General features: G+C 42.1%; 1 protein-coding gene across 1 annotated transcript in view; it reads right to left on the minus strand.

Annotated features, from left to right (window-relative positions):
- Positions 1-2,171: 2,171 nt before the first annotated feature.
- The window catches only part of LOC134587669 (protein ABHD15-like), a 33,099-nt gene continuing 18,193 nt past the window's right edge, over positions 2,172-17,077 (minus strand). The window contains exon 3 of the mRNA XM_063444222.1: positions 2,172-2,970. Coding sequence (XP_063300292.1) covers positions 2,433-2,970 — 538 coding nt within the window. The 3' untranslated portion in view covers positions 2,172-2,432. The remainder of the gene's footprint in view (positions 2,971-17,077) is intronic.

The following is a 17,077-nucleotide window of genomic DNA, read 5'->3' on the forward strand; positions in this document are numbered from 1 at the left end:
AAAAAAAAAAAAAAAAAAGTGGTGTGGTGTGGAGGGGTGGGGAGGAGGGCAGGCCTATTTAAAAAAGAAAAATAAAAAAAAAAATAACCACACTAGTTTTGTTACTAATGTCTGCTTTAATTTGGTTGTCTGAGAAGGAAGCTCCGTGAACCAGCTAGGAAAGTTGTTACAGCACAAAGACAAAACAAAAAGGGAAAGGATGTCTGAAGCGAAAGGGCAAAGCAGGAGGAGTTTAAAATTTTGCGTTTGCAGTCCATCAACAGAAATCACTGCATGCTTAACGCGTTTCACACATTAAGTGGTGCTCACTCAAAAGACTGCTTAGTTTGCCTTGTAACATGACTTCCCCCCTCATTTTTGCTAGTCTAGTTCTCTGGGATTCTCCCACATAATCTACTGAGAAACAGTTGTCCAGGAAAATGCTACAAAATCTAACTGCATAAACATTATATCAAATTTATTGGACTTCTATTCCCACAATAGTTGTGGGAATTAGAAGTGAAAATATCCAAGCTGTGTTAGAGAAGGTCAGTACTTTGTGTATACATTTTGCAATTTTCACATCACAAAACAAAAATGTATGATAACACAAAAAGTCTCTCTAACAATTACATAAACAAACTTTTCCATTTCCCATGCTCTACAAACCTCTTTCCATATTTATCATTAAAGGACCACTTTAGGCACCCAGACCACTTCTAGCTCCACCTAGGGTTAATCCTGCCTGCTGTAAACACAGCAGTTTTAGAGAAACTGCTATGTTTACCTATGGGTTAATCCAGCCTCTAGTGGCTGTCTCATTGACAGCCGCTAGAGGCGCTTCCGCGCTTCTCACTGTGATTTCACAGTGAGAAGACGCCAGCGTCCATAGGAAAGCATTAAAAATGCTTTCCTATGGACTGACTGAATGGGGGCTCTTGCCGCGCATGCGCATTCAGTCGAAGAGGGAGGAGAGTCCCCAGCGTCAAGGAAGCCCAGCACTGGAGAAAGGTAAGCGTTTAACCCCTTCCTCCCCCTAGAGCCCGGCAGGAGTGTGACCCTGAGGGTGGGGGGGACCTAAAAATTATATAGTGCCAGGAATACGAGTTTGTTTTCCTGGCACTAGAGTGGTCTTTTAAGGATTTCCTAGGAGAATTAATTTTTATTAGTACTTAAAATCCTTTCACATATCCCAGCATACTCCCTGAATACACTCACCTTTTACAGAAATACGTCTTAGATTACCCAAAGCATCAAATAGACACACAACTCTTACCCATCATCATCATCCAGAAGACATCTTTCATCCACGTATATATATTGGGGAACCGCAATCTGCTCAATAGCCTTCTCAAAAAATAATTAATAACCGTGACTACCCCTCCCCCCCCCATTTACACACCCACACTTTTGTAAATGATCCCTGACAGATATCTGCAAACATATACAAAGCACTTGGAATCCACTTAACCACACAACAGACAGACAACTTCCCACCTGTATCTTATGGCTCAGATAATTCTAATGTCCTCAGCTGCTTATACACATTGCAAATTAATTGAAACATTGTTTAGACAGACTTTGTATACATCCTACAGAATCCTGTACATACCCTGTACGTAGCACACACCATCCCAGGTAGACAAAAACAAGCCCTGCATGCTCTCTTGCAATTTAACAGAAAAAGTAAAACATCCAATGACTTGCTTCATAGAATATACTAAATATTAGCTTATCTTGAAGAGTAAGCAGCTGTGGCCTGTTCTGCTCAAGTGTCTAAAATAATTCAACATTATTAAAAATTTAAGAACTTTAAAATGTTAAAAAAGGTATCTCACGTGAATCATAAGTGAAATCGGCAAATTCGAAATGGTGTAATCGTACCATAGGTATTAAAAAGGCACTTAACCATAAAAGGTAAGTATACCATGGAGACTAGGTGTGATCACTACCAAACAATGGTTTATCATACTTAATGAGATGACTTGCCGGGTATGTAACCTGTGACTGATGTAATGCAACTTCGATATCTCACCAGCTCTCTGTTATTAATTTTCCCTAGGATTTAAATTTTTGAGACGTAAACCAGGTAGCATTGTTTTTATTTTATTTTTTAATTTAAAGTATATTATTAGGTTTAAAAAAATAAAATAAAAAAAAGGAAAAAAAGCTATTTATTATTCATACTACAATATTAAAATTAAATGGCACATATTCTGACTGTTCAAACATTAATGACAAACCACGTATCTATATACAATAAATATTGCACTTTTTGCGATATGCATCAAAAACAACACTGGCTCTGAGTCTCAGTTTCCTTTTTGATTGCTTTAAAATGGTCAATGTCTGGTGTCCTTTCAACATTAGCCATTAGTTACTGGAACAGAGTCACATTGGGTCTGGTTGACTGGAACTTAGCTAGCAATATCCATAGACTATCTTACTTCCTGTCACCTTGTGTACGATCTTTGCCAATTATAAATTTCATGAATATTATGGGGACAGCTTTGCTCATTTCTGCACGTTCGGTCTTGTACGGTTCTCTTCATTGAGATGGAGACTTTTCTTTTTCTCCTGGACAGGCCTTTCATTTTTTCTTCCATTAGAAAGAAGTCCACAGTAGACTTAAAGAAATCCAGAAGAGCACTATGACTCCACATGGTGTTGGACATGTCTTCTTTAATAAAACCACAGTGGCCACCATGGTGGGTGAGCAACAAAAAGAAATGGGGGTTCGTCTCAAATAGCTCAAATGGTAAAGTATTATTGGGGTCTCCACGTATAGGGTCATCTTTGCTACAAATACAAAGGACTGGTATAGCGACTTCATCAACGTCTCTGAGGGGATCGTTCCTCTCCCAATAAGCTTCCCACGTCAAGTTACTGGAGATCTCGTTCTGGCAAAATATGATTTCTTCTAGACCCTTTAAAGTCCTGCTTCCCCAAATTTTTTCAATATTTATGATTTGTCCCAAAGCCGTTGCATATCTATTTAATTAAAAAAACAAAACAAATAATAATAATATATATTGGCACAATGTCAATACAGATTTATTTTAAAAATGATTGAAAAACACAAGAACATATTTCAAATGTAATTACAATGTGAAATTGGGTTGTCAAATTCTGTAACAATAACTGTATAAAAATATTCCAGATTAAAAAAAAAATTTAAAAAAATTTAGTTTTACAGTATCAAGATAAAAATAAATTAGCTTTCCTTCTGTAAATAGCAATGTGAACACTCAGTTTTTGTTAGCATGAAACATATTGAGAGAACTATAGATGTGATAATGTGTAAACTCTATGACTAAGCTGGGCACACAGCTGGGCGATGGCCTACAGTGAAACTGTATATGGGAGAAATAAAAATAAAAGTGAAGAATGGAGAGGAAATAATGTTGTCTAAAAGAAAACGGTGGGTGGGAGTGAAAAATAAACAAACCAAAACAACAGAACATGAACCTTGATTGACTGCTAACAACTAGAAATCTAGCCGCAGGTCTCGGCTATGACAAAATAAGACATGACAGTTTTTACTGGTAAGCAAACAAAATAAAATATACTGAGAAAACCAAAGTTGTCATCTGCCAAAAATGAATAAATAAAATAAACTGCATCACTAATCCTTAACCCCTTAAAGACAGAGGCAATTATCCAACTTTGGAACCAAAACAAAACCTACAATTTCAGCAAAGTGCTTGATCCACTGTAATTTAAGGGTTTCTCTTTAAGTGCCCCCATTAATGACAAATGGTTTTCTTTTAGAATTATATATAACACACTTAAGTGTGAATAAAAATATAAACAAAAAAAAGACCAAAAATAATTAAAAGAAATAATAATATTTGCTTAATATACGTTTATACATCAAAAAAACAAGTAAAAGGATTTACTTATCGGTCTTGATTGCCAAATGCCTATAAATATTGATTTTTGTAGTTAACCCAATACAATCCATCTTCAGACCTATGATTATATTTACTCTGACCATATACCTAACCTTACCCCTTAGCCATACATTATACCTAGCAAAATATACACTAGGTATGCAGTTGTGTAGGCGCTTCAAACTTTAAATAGACAATAAAAGCAAGTGTGAAAGAAAGGTGTAATCCCTTAACACCTACAGATAAAGTGAAACAAGAAGGATAATTCACACCCACTTAAAGAGATATACAAATTAAAAAATGAGTATACCACCTATTGCAGATACAGGTATGGTGGTTACATCTGTAAAACAAATGGGACATACATAGTGCTTTCCATATAGGTAAAAACAGGCAATTGTAATGTATGAGGGTTGAACTCACAAAGGTGGAGCCTCATAGGCTCTGTGTACTGCGCTCTTGGGTGCCTATTCAGGCTTTCGGTAAATTCCAGTCAAAGAACCCAGACTCCACGGATTCAGGAGTAAATAAGTATTTATTAAATAATAAAATATTAAAATATTAATATTACGGGACAGAAATAGGCAGATATATGTACAGAATATAGTGTAGTATGGTACCGCAATTGTGGCCAAAGTAAAAGCAGCAGAACACCACAGCATATACACAATATAACTATACCGCCAGATAAGAGTCCCAATAAAAAGTCCAGTAAAGTGCAGTGTTATTGGGAAGAAGCGGATGAATTGGAGAGGAGAGGATAATGTCCGAGAACTTAGTAAATTAGAGGGCAAATGGATTTTTACTTTGGACACTATGTGCCCAAAAGGTCTTAATATTGATTTTGAATTAGTCCATTTTTTATAATCTTACATATATATTTATTATAGTATGTTTTTTATACATTAAAAAAAAAAAAAAAATTCTTCCTGGACATTTCCTCTCCCTTCCACATCCCTCCTTGGTTATACTTCTTTTTCCCTTTCATTTTCTTCTTGATTTTGTATTTTTAAATATTATGCACTGTGTTTTGTGTGTACCTATACTAACAAACATTTTCTATTGATCTATTAATTCACAGCTTACTATTTATTCATTTATTTTATTATGTTACTGTATTACTTGTTTGGGCAAATGCCCTCTTTCAATATGAACATTTCCTGTAACTAATTCCACCATGCCCGAGTATGGAACGCATGGTGGAACGCAAAAACATCATGTGACCGCATCCAACCGGAAGTCACATGCGTCTTGCCGAAACCGGAAGTGAGATGGTCGGCAGGCAATTCTGAAGTACAGCTGAATGCAGTTGGACTTATCAAGGGGGCTATTTAAGCACTGAAGTCTCTCCAGGAATTTAGCACTGAGGAAGGCCCTATCAAGGGCTGAAACGCGTTTGCACTTTACTGGACTTTTTATTGGGACTCTTATCTGGCGGTATAGTTATATTGTGTATATGCTGTGGTGTTCTGCTGCTTTTACTTTGGCCACAATTGCGGTACCATACTACGCTATATTCTGTACATATACCTGCCTATTTCTGTCCCGTAATATTAATATTTTATTATTTAATAAATCCTTATTTACTCCTGAATCCGTGAAGTCTGGGTTCTTTGACTGGAATTTACCGAAAGCCTGAATAGGTACCCAAGAGCGCAGTACACAGAGCCTATGAGGCTCCACCTTTGTGAGTTCAACCCTCATACATTACAATTGCCTGTTTTTACCTATATGGAAAGCACTATGTATGTCCCATTTGTTTTACAGATGTAACCACCATACCTGTATCTGCAATAGGTGGTATACTCATTTTTTAATTTGTATATCTCTTTAAGTGGGTGTGAATTATCCTTATTGTATACATTATACCTAACCCTAAAACAGCATTAAGCATTTCCTTAACCTAACGCTGTCCCCTACATTAACCCTTACAATACGTCAAAAGGATTCCCTCTGCTAACACTACTGATGTCAGCAGAGGGATTTCCTAGACAAAACAAAAGATGGTCTTGTGGCTGTTTTTTTAGTATTATAGGGAGATTTAAAGGATCACTATAATATCAGGAAAAGAAACCCGTTTTCCTGACACTATGTGATCCTTGGGGGGACCCTCACCCACAGGGTCCCCCTCCCGTGGTGCTGAAGGGCTTAAAACCCTTTCTGCAGCTTACCTCTCCTCCCCCGCCGACGTCAGCTCCCGAATGGAGCGGAATGCGCGGCAAGAGCAGAGCGCATTCACACAGTGCATAGGAAAGCATTTCTCAATGCTTTCCGATGGACGTACCGCACTCTTGATGCAAAATGCAGAAGTGCCTCTAGCGGCTGTCAGGAAGACAGCCACTAGAGGTTGGATTAACCCTGCTATGTAAACATAGCAGTTTCTCTGAAACTGCTATGTTTACATGTGAAGGGTTAAAACCTGAGGGACCTGGCACGCAGACCACTTCATTGAACTGAAGTGGTCTGGGTGACAATAGTGTCCATTTAAGGGGTTTAAATAGATTTAAAGGACTGCATACAGCTCATCTGTCAGTCTGGGGCCACTAAATATGGACCCAACTGTTAAAGGTGGCCCAAGGTATCAAGTGATACCTGAATTTCCCTGGTGTGAGCAAAGATTTAACCCCAGTCATAAAAGAATGTTAGACTAATTCTTTAACATATTGGCACGTCCTAAGACCCCAAACCACTTCACCTTAGTGAATAGCTTTGGTGAATAGATTGCGGCCCTGCAGTCTCACTGCTCAATTCTCCGCTTTTAGGAGTTAAACTACTGCAGTCTCAGTGACACCTCCCCTGGCTGATAAAAGCCATACACCCTGACTATATATTCTGTGAACAGATATATTAGTTTCATCCCTAGAGTGGTTAAAATGCTGATGTAGAATGTCTACTTTACAACCGGTAACCTCCTTGCTCAGAGTTACAAAGCATTCACAGCTCTGTTAATTGACAGCTAATGCTAACATACAGCATTGCCCCATGTCAACAGCCTCCTGTATCCAATAAGATAAGGATTTCACAAGAAGTAGGAAGTATTTCTCAAAGCCAGCAACCACTGAAGAAAGAAGAATCCCTAGTCTGAAATTTTCAACAGGATAATATCAGAAAAACACATTTTATCCTTTACACCCTAAATTATTGTATTTTATTTTTCATACTAATATAAAGTTATAGATATAGTCTTATTGCTTGCAAATGTGTTTCATGAATAGCCACTAAACTTTTATTAGAATAAGGATTTATAATACAGTTATCCTATGCTCCCTATGTCCACATTAATGCTTCTTTATCAGAGGTATCTGATCGGTCACTGCTCAGAACACGTTCATGCTGGGCAAAAAGGGGGTAGAGCAGTTTTGCAACAGAAAGCTAAAATAAAAAAAATTAGGATTTCTGCAGTAAGGAACAGAATTTTGGAACTGATAAGTGCATCTCACATTTCCCTCTAAAGTGAACCTGTAATGCAAATCTTAATTTAAGCAATCCAGTCTAGCTCCCTTAATAGTGTTCGAATAAAATGCTTCTATTTGTTTTTCTCACTTTGCGTCTTGTTTGTCTTTTTGCTATACTCACCTCTTCCTCAACAGCTCCAGCGCCACGCTTTCATCATGTCAGGATCGGGACAGGGATCCAACACGCAGAGTACAAACAGGTGGTAAATACGTATACCGGACCTTAGAATGGCCGGACTTAACGTAAGGAGTAAGTAGAGACTGGTCTAGGAACAAGCCGAGGTCGAGGGAACGAGAGGACAGGTAAGCGAGAGACAAGCCGAGTCAAAGGGTAACAGAGATAAACAGGGTAGTACAAACAAGCCGGGTCAGAACCAAAGAGACAACTAGAATACAAGAGCACTGAGTGACTAGACAGGCTAGAACCACGACAGGGCAATGAGCAGATGCCGGAAGCCTTACTTTATACCTTGATTCTAGAGGGTAATCACGCCCCCGGTGAGTCCTGATTAGTGCTCGGGACTTGACTGACAGGTCGTCCCGGGTTGGCGTCATGACGTCGACCACTGAGCGTCGCGTCATATAAGGAAGTGGATCCCTCGCGGTCAGCTTGTAAATGGCCGAGGGGACCGCGAGGAACGGAAGAAACAACCCCTCTGGGAGGACAAACGTCTAAGTCTCTCACCTCCTCTGAGGTAGAGACTACAGGTACCCTGACAGTACCCCTCTCAGAAACGCCCACCGGGCGGAAGGAACCGGGGCGAGATGGAAAACGGGAGTGAAAAGCCCTGCGTGGCGAGGAGCATGTACATCCTCCTGAGGTACCCAAGTCCTCTCCTCAGGACCATATCCCTTCCAGTCAATAAGATATTGTAACTTCCCACCGGGAGATTCGAGAATCGATGATGGAGTTGATTTCATACTCCTCCTGACCCTCAACCTGAACAGAGCGAGGAGAGGATATAGTGGAGGAAAATCTGTTACAGACTAGCGGTTTCAGTAGGGAAACATGAAAGGAGTTAGGGATGCGTAAGGCAGCTGGAAGAGCTAGGCGATACGCAACTGGGTTAATTCGAGTCAGAACCCTGTAACGGCCAATGTAACGAGGAGCGAATTTCATAGAAGGAACCTTTAAACGAATGTTTCTTGTACTCAACCATACCCTATCACCTGGAACAAAAAACGGAGCCGCCCTTCTGTGCTTATCAGCGTGTTTCTTGAACAACATGGAATTATGTAGGAGAATTTGTCGAGTCTGATCCCACAACTTCCTCAAATTGGCAACATGAACATCAACCGACGGTACCCCTTGGGAAGGAGAAACCGAGGGAAGAATGGAAGGATGAAAGCCATAATTCATGAAAAAGGGGCTGGAACGAGTAGAATCACAAACGAGATTATTGTGTGCAAACTCCGCCCAAGGAATCTGTCAGGGATCTTACCTGGAGTGGGAGTCCGGCAGGCAGAGTTAAGGCACCCTTTGCAATTCGGCACAGACCGAGGGGACTCAGGACAGAAATCCCCAAGGGTGTGACACAGTGCACTGGGGCTGAAATAACCAGTGCTTCCTGGAACGCAGTACAGACAAGGGAAATCCAGAAGAGTAGTCGGTAACAGAATCAGAAGTCAGGGCTGGCGGCAATCAGGCGAAAACAGTAGACGAGCAGGAGATCAAAACCAGGAGTCAGAATAAACAGCAGTGAAACCAAACGGAACAGGAAACACGATCTGACAACGAGGACCAGACTTGCGGGGTTTAAATAGGAAGACTCAGCCAATAATCATGGAACCAGGAACAGGTGTGCAAATCCCAGGCAAACAGGCTCAGACTACAGGATACCACAAACATGTAGAAACAGTCAAAGATGCGTGGAGCCCGATGTAAGGATCCTGACTGGGATGCAGGCAACTCAGGTTCGATCCCAGCCAGACCCAAATACACAATATTGTGTAAAACCCACTGATGATCCTGACATTACCCCCCCTTCAAAGACACCGTAGGCGAGAAGAGGAAGGCAAGTACGAGCCAGGAGGTTACTTTTTAGTTCTCTTGGTTTTAGTAGTACTTGTAGGAGTGGAGGTCATAGCTATTAGGGCCTTTTCAAAAACTTCCAAGTGCTCCTTCCGGACTAGAGTCCCATTAGAGGCATAGGTACAACCAGCAGGAGGGACTTCCTTGATAGGACTTGTAGTGGTTGTGGTGCTTGCCTTCCTAGAAGCAGACTCCTTAGGGGAAATAGCGATCTCAGGTTCTTTCGTAACTGATTCCAGCACATCCTCAGGAGCAACAACTGTAGAAGACGGAGGATTGTTCAAAGTGGTCAAGCAAGGACAGGCAGCATGTTGGTAGACAGGTCTCATAGGATATGCCGGAGTAGTACCCAGACGGAGAACCCGAGGCCTAGAAGGACGAATGGGACAAAAGGAGATTAAATGCCCTCTCTCCCCACAGTAAAAACACAGTCCATGCGCCACCCTTCTTGCCCTTTCTTGAGATGACTGACGGCACCTATCCAGTCCAATCTCCATGGGTTCTTCCGCCTCGCTGCCAGATGTATAGGATGTTTCAGGCATTTCAGGAGACTTGGGAGTGGTAGGGTTAGTAGTAACATCAGTCCGAGTGAAAGGAGTAGTGTAAACCATTTCCAGTCCGGGTTGCAATATATGGGAAGCAACAGTAGGTGTTCTCTGTACATAGGACTTTTGTGTCTTGTTGCATTGTAGCCCCAGGGACCGAATAAAGGACTCCCAGGAATCCAGGACTGGGCTTTTGGTGAGTAACAATTGGTGGGCCCAAATCTTACGGTGCCCCGACAATAAGGTAATTGCTGTCCTCACTTTAATGGCATCTGTGGCATAGGTAAGTGGTCTCAAGAAAAACAGGACCTCGCAGTCAACCTTGAAGGTGTCAAACTTAGACCGGATCCCAGAAAATTTCTCAGGTAGAGCAACCAGCGGTTCAGATAGTCCAGAGTCATAGGTTACTCTCCCTTTAAGGGAAGCCAGCTCCTGCTGTAAGCCCTGCAAAGCCTGGGTGAGCTGGGAAACTTGCTGGGTCATGGCTGCAACGGTAATCCTCAACTCTGCAGACTCCATTTGGTCAGATCGTACTGTCAGGGATCTTACCTGGAGTGGGAGTCCGGCAGGCAGAGTTAAGGCACCCTTTGCAATTCGGCACAGACCGAGGGGACTCAGGACAGAAATCCCCAAGGGTGTGACACAGTGCACTGGGGCTGAAATAACCAGTGCTTCCTGGAACGCAGTACAGACAAGGGAAATCCAGAAGAGTAGTCGGTAACAGAATCAGAAGTCAGGGCTGGCGGCAATCAGGCGAAAACAGTAGACGAGCAGGAGATCAAAACCAGGAGTCAGAATAAACAGCAGTGAAACCAAACGGAACAGGAAACACGATCTGACAACGAGGACCAGACTTGCGGGGTTTAAATAGGAAGACTCAGCCAATAATCATGGAACCAGGAACAGGTGTGCAAATCCCAGGCAAACAGGCTCAGACTACAGGATACCACAAACATGTAGAAACAGTCAAAGATGCGTGGAGCCCAATGTAAGGATCCTGACTGGGATGCAGGCAACTCAGGTTCGATCCCAGCCAGACCCAAATACACAATATTGTGTAAAACCCACTGATGATCCTGACAGAATCAAACCGACCCAATCGTCCTGGTGTTCAGAAACAAAACAAGGCAAATATTGTTCAATCTTTTGATTGGTACGTTCAGCAGCTCCGTTAGACTGAGGGTGATAGGCAGAAGAAAAATTCAATTTGATGCCCAGTTGAGAACAGAAGGATCTCCAAAAACGTGAAACAAATTGGGAACCTCTATCGGAAACAATTTCGGAAGGTATCCCATGTAAGCGAAAAATCTCTCTCGCGAATATCTCCGCCAATTCAGGAGAAGTCGGGAGTTTAGTTAAGGGCACGAAGTGAGCCATCTTAGTAAACCTGTCAACCACCGTGAGGATCACAGTCTGTTTTTTAGAAACAGGCAAATCTACAATGAAGTCCATAGCCAAACAGGACCATGGTCTCTCTGGAATGTTCAAGGGATGTAACAAACCACATGGAAGCGTATGAGGTTGCTTAGTCTTCATACAGACCTCACATGCTCCGATGAAATCCCTAATATCCTTCCGTAAAGAAGGCCACCAGAAATCTTTAGAGATCAAGGAACATGTCTTGCGAATACCCGGATGCCCAGCCGCCTTACTGTTGTGAAAACACTGTAAGAGTTCCAGTTGGAGTTCAGGAGGAACGAAATGCCTTGCCCCAGGAGTCTGTCTAGGCGCCAGATGCTGCAACTTCATGATCTGACCAAGCAACGGAGAGTGAATCTTGAGACTCGTGTTGGCGATAATATTGCACCTGGGTACTATAGAAGACAAAATCGGCTCAGATATCGCAGAAGGTTCATATTGGCGAGACAAAGCATCGGCTTTAGAATTCTTAGAACCAGGTCTATAAGTGAGCACGTAATTGAAATGCGTGAGGAATAAAGACCAACGAGCTTGCCTGGAGGACAAGCGCTTGGCCTCCCCAATATAGGACAAGTTCTTGTGGTCTGTCAAAATAGTAACAGGATGTAAGGTGCCCTCCAATAAATGTCTCCACTCCTTCAAAGCCATGATAACTGCTAGTAGTTCCCTGTCACCAATGTCATATCTGCTCTCAGGACCTGATAGTTTCTTGGAAAAAAAACCACATGGATGTAAGGGCTTATCCACACCTAACCTTTGGGACAGGATAGCACCTATACCTGTCTCTGAGGCGTCTACCTCGAGTAGGAAAGGCAGAGTCGTATCAGGGTGAACTAAAATTGGTGCAGAAGCAAAGAGTTCCTTGAGTGTTTTGAAGGCAAGAAGGGCTTCAGTAGACCAGTTCTTAGTGTCAGCCCCCTGTCTGGTCATATTGGTAATAGGAGCTATAATTGAAGAGTATCCTTTCATGAAGCGCCTATAATAGTTGGAGAATCCGATAAACCTCTGAATGGCCTTGAGGCCCTTGGGTAAAGGCCAATCTAAAATGGACTGGAGCTTATCCGGGTCCATCTTAAACCCTTCCCCAGAAATCACATAACCAACAAAGTTTATCTGGGATTGGTCAAAGCTGCATTTCTCCAATTTGCAGTACAGGCCATGTTGAAGAAGCTTGCGCAATACCCTTCTGACTTGTCTGTGGTGAGTCTCAATCTCTCTAGAGTGTATAAGTATATCATCCAGATATACAATAACGCAGTCATGTTGAAATTCCCTAAGAACTTCATTGATCAGGTCCTGAAATACTGCCGGTGCATTACAGAGACCAAAAGGCATTACTGTGTATTCATAGTGCCCATAACGGGTATTGAACGCCGTCATCCACTCGTGTCCCTGCTGAATTCTCACCAAGTTATACACCCCTCTGAGATCTAACTTGGTGAAAATTTTGGAGCCTTTTAGACGATCAAAGAGCTCGGTAATCAAAGGAATAGGGTAGGCATTTCTAATGGTTATTTTGTTCAAACCTCAATAATCAATGCAAGGTCTTAGTGTACCATCCTTCTTCTTAACAAAAAAAAAAACCCAGCCCCGGCAGGAGAGGAGGATCTCCTAATGAATCCTTTTTCAAGGTTCTCACGAATATACTCCTCTAAGACTAAGTTCTCTTTAGTGGACAAAGGATATACATTACCCCTGGGAGGCATAGTACCAGGTAGTAGATTAATCTTACAATCAAAAGACCTGTGTGGAGGTAAAGTATCAGCATTCTTTTTGTCAAATACTGCCTTTAAATCCAGGTATAGGGGCGGTATTTGTACCTCTGTAGAGTAGGTAGAATTAATCGGTGTGTTAACTGTGCAAAGCGGTGACACTGTCCGTAAGCACCTGTCCTGACAACCCTGACCCCATAAGATTATCTCCCCTAGTTCCCAATCAATAATAGGGTTATGTTTTTTTAACCAAGGATACCCCAGGACTATGGGAACAGAAGGAGATGAAATAAGCAATAAAGATATATCCTCCTCGTGTAAGATACCAACAGTTAATTTAACGGGTATGGTTTCACGAAAAATAACAGGCTCAACTAAAGGTCTACCATCTATGGCCTCAACGGCCAAGGGTGTTTCCCTTAACTGGGATGGGATAGCGTGTTTGGTAACAAAAACTTGGTCGATAAAGCTCTCAGCAGCTCCGGAATCTATCAATGCCATAGTTTCTAGTACTCCCTTCTCCCAAGTTAAAGAAACAGGTAGCAGAAGCCTGTGATCTTTATAATTATGATTAGAGGACAAAATAGAAACACCCAAGGCCTGTCCTCTAGAGAAACTTAGGTGCGAGCGTTTCCCGAGCGATTAGGACAATTTAGGCGTAAATGACCTCTGACTCCACAGTACATACACAACCCCTCCCTTCTCCTGTACTGTCTCTCCTCTTCTGAGAGGCGAGTATTGCCTATCTGCATAGGTTCTGGAAAAGGTGAGGTTGTGGATTCAGAACTTTGAAATGAAGGAGCTAGTTTAAAGGAAGGTCTACGGTTTCTCTCTCGAGTGTTCTGCCTCTCTCTTAAACGTTCATCAATGCGAGAAATAAAAGAAATTAAATCCTCCAAATTTTCAGGAAGCTCTCTAGTAGCAACCTCGTCAAGGATTACGTCTGATAACCCGTTTAAAAATACATCTATATAAGCCTGTTCATTCCACTTAACTTCTGCCGCCAAGGACCTGAACTCTAGTGCATAATCCACAAGTGTTTGGTTATCTTGTCTAAGGCGCAACAGTAATCTAGCTGCATTGACCTTTCTACCTGGAGGGTCAAAAGTTCTTCTGAAAGCAGCTACAAAGGCATTATAATTATATACTAACGGATTATCATTCTCCCACAATGGATTGGCCCATCTCAGAGCTCTCTCAACAAGTAATGTGATAATAAATCCAACCTTCGCCCTATCTGTAGGATAGGAGCGGGGTTGTAATTCGAAATGGATACCTATTTGGTTTAAGAAACCACGACACTTCTCTGGAGAACCACTATAACGTACAGGTGGAGTAATACGGGAAGAAGCACCTACAGTGGCTACCTCTAGACCTGAACTCACAGGGGAGATAGAAGTATTACGCATCTCTTCTGGTTGATTACTAGAACGAGATAGTAACGCCTGTAGTGCTAGAGCCATCTGATCCATTCTGTGATCCATGGCGTCGAACCTAGAGTCAGAAGGACCAACCTGAGTGTTTGTACCTGCAGGATCCATTGGCCCTGTCGTAATGTCAGGATCGGGACAGGGATCCAACACGCAGAGTACAAACAGGTGGTAAATACGTATACCGGACCTTAGAGTGGCCAGACTTAACGTAAGGAGTAAGTAGAGAATGGTCTAGGAACAAGCCGAGGTCGAGGGAACGAGAGGACAGGTAAGCGAGAGACAAGCCGAGTCAAAGGGTAACAGAGATAAACAGGGTAGTACAAACAAGCCGGGTCAGAACCAAAGAGACAACTAGAATACAAGAGCACTGAGTGACTAGACAGGCTAGAACCACGACAGGGCAATGAGCAGATGCCGGAAGCCTTACTTTATACCTTGATTCTAGAGGGTAATCACGCCCCCGGTGAGTCCTGATTAGTGCTCGGGACTTGACTGACAGGTCGTCCCGGGTTGGCGTCATGACGTCGACCACTGAGCGTCGCGTCATATAAGGAAGTGGATCCCTTGCGGTCGGCTTGTAAATGGCCGTGGGGACCGCGAGGAACGGAAGAAACAACCCCTCTGGGAGGACAAACGTCTAAGTCTCTCACCTCCTCTGAGGTAGAGACTACAGGTACCCTGACACATCAGTGGCAACCTCCTCTCTGGTATTGCCCCTCTTTGGGAAGCACAGTAACACTTCCCAGGGCCTGGTTCAGCCTCGCTGATTGCAAGAGAATACTCCTCCAGCTTGGCTTCAGACAGACATTGACATAAAGTCATGCCAATAGTCTGTCTGACAGAGGCGAGGGGGGTTTAAAAATTTAACAGCAGATTTTAGCAAAAACTTTTAGTGATTTCCCTTGCACAATGTATAGACAGATTAAGGAGAATATTTAATTTCTGCAGAGCACAAAAGTGGCATGACAGGCAGGGCCACCATCAGGGGGTGACCACCATGAGGGTTTTCGGGGGCACAGTGGCTCCGGCCCCATGTGTAGCAGCGGAACTTCCGCCGATGCAGCTGCACCGGGGCCCACACGGTTGACCAAGCATTTAGGGCCACCCGAAGGGCCCTATATCTTCAAGGGCCTGGTCAGTGCGGCAGCGGTGTAATAGCGCGACTGGGCCCCTTTATAAAAAAAAAGTCTGTATGTATGTATGTATGTATGTATGTCCTTATGCATGTGTGTGTCTGTATGTATGTTAGTATGTGTCGGTGTGTCACGATGTATGTCTGTGTGTCTTTATATGTGTGTATATCTTTGTGTGTGTGTGTGTGTGTGTGTGTATATGTTTCCTTTTGTATCAGTGTGTGTGTTTGTGTCTATGTGTGTATTCCTGTGGGTGGGATTTAGAGGCAGGCGCTAGGGGCAGGCTTGGAGGCGGACCCCTGAGGGCCCAGACCTTGAGCTGTGTTAGGGGCCCCAAAATTTCTGATGGCAGCCCTGATGAGAGGTACCCTTTAAAGAGATGCTCAGGCATTGTAACGGCTTCACCTCATGGAAGAGGTTATAGTGCTTGGCGCAACCTGATGCTGTCCTTCTAGTCAAAGGTAAACTGTTGTTAATGGTAAAATAATAAAACTGTGAGTACCTAACAGCATGTTCCCTCTGTGCTGCTTGGGCTAATATGGGAGCATTAGCCTGAGTAGCAAAGGGTGGCAGTGATTGGCTGAGAGTGTCAGATGACTGCTTTCAGCCTATCACATTGAGGTTGGATTAACCCTGCTATGTAAACATAGCAGTTTCTCTGAAACTGCTATGTTTACATGTGAAGGGTTAAAACCTGAGAAATTAAACATACTAATATACATTTATGAGTACAAGTGTCTAATTGTTGTTTTGTTTGACAAGCTGCATCACTATATAAATAATAAATCACTAGTAGTACATACAAATGAAGAGAAAAGCTGATCTGCTCTCCGTATCAGTAGTTTCAAAATGTTGGTACATTTTAAATTCCCCATCCCCCCCCCCCCCCCCAATACTGGATGTTTCAATTATAGCACAACCATGTTTTAATTGCACAACCACTGATAATATTGTATTATGACTCAATTTTCCAACAAACTTGTAGAAATATTCCAGAATGATTACAAATTATGGAGTTGACTCTACGTTTTACACAGAGAAAACCAGACTTTAAGATAAACAAGATATAATAAAAACATTGAAATACAGCCACAATCAACTAGGGAAGAAATCAGTGGATGTAATAAGATGAATTCAGTTTCACCTTTAGCACACAGTTTAGGTTTGGGCCCCAGTTAATAAGAAAAACATTAAGTCATTGCAAAAGTTTCTGAGAAGGGCAAAAAAAATATGGACTGTAACTAGATATCAGTGATAAAATGACATTACTTGCCTTCCATATTTCATTTGTAAACTCTCCAAAAGGGAGACACACCTATGTCCTATTTAAAAAAAAAAAAAAAAAAAAAATAAACTATATGATTTAATATTTTCATATTTGACATATATACATATGAGCAAAATTGAAACAAAAACAGAACTAATCCGGTCAAAAATATAACTCAGGAAATGCCCCAAGAGAATACTGAGCATATG

Source organism: Pelobates fuscus, chromosome 1 (assembly GCF_036172605.1).
Source record: "Pelobates fuscus isolate aPelFus1 chromosome 1, aPelFus1.pri, whole genome shotgun sequence".
Lineage (NCBI taxonomy): Eukaryota > Metazoa > Chordata > Amphibia > Anura > Pelobatidae > Pelobates > Pelobates fuscus.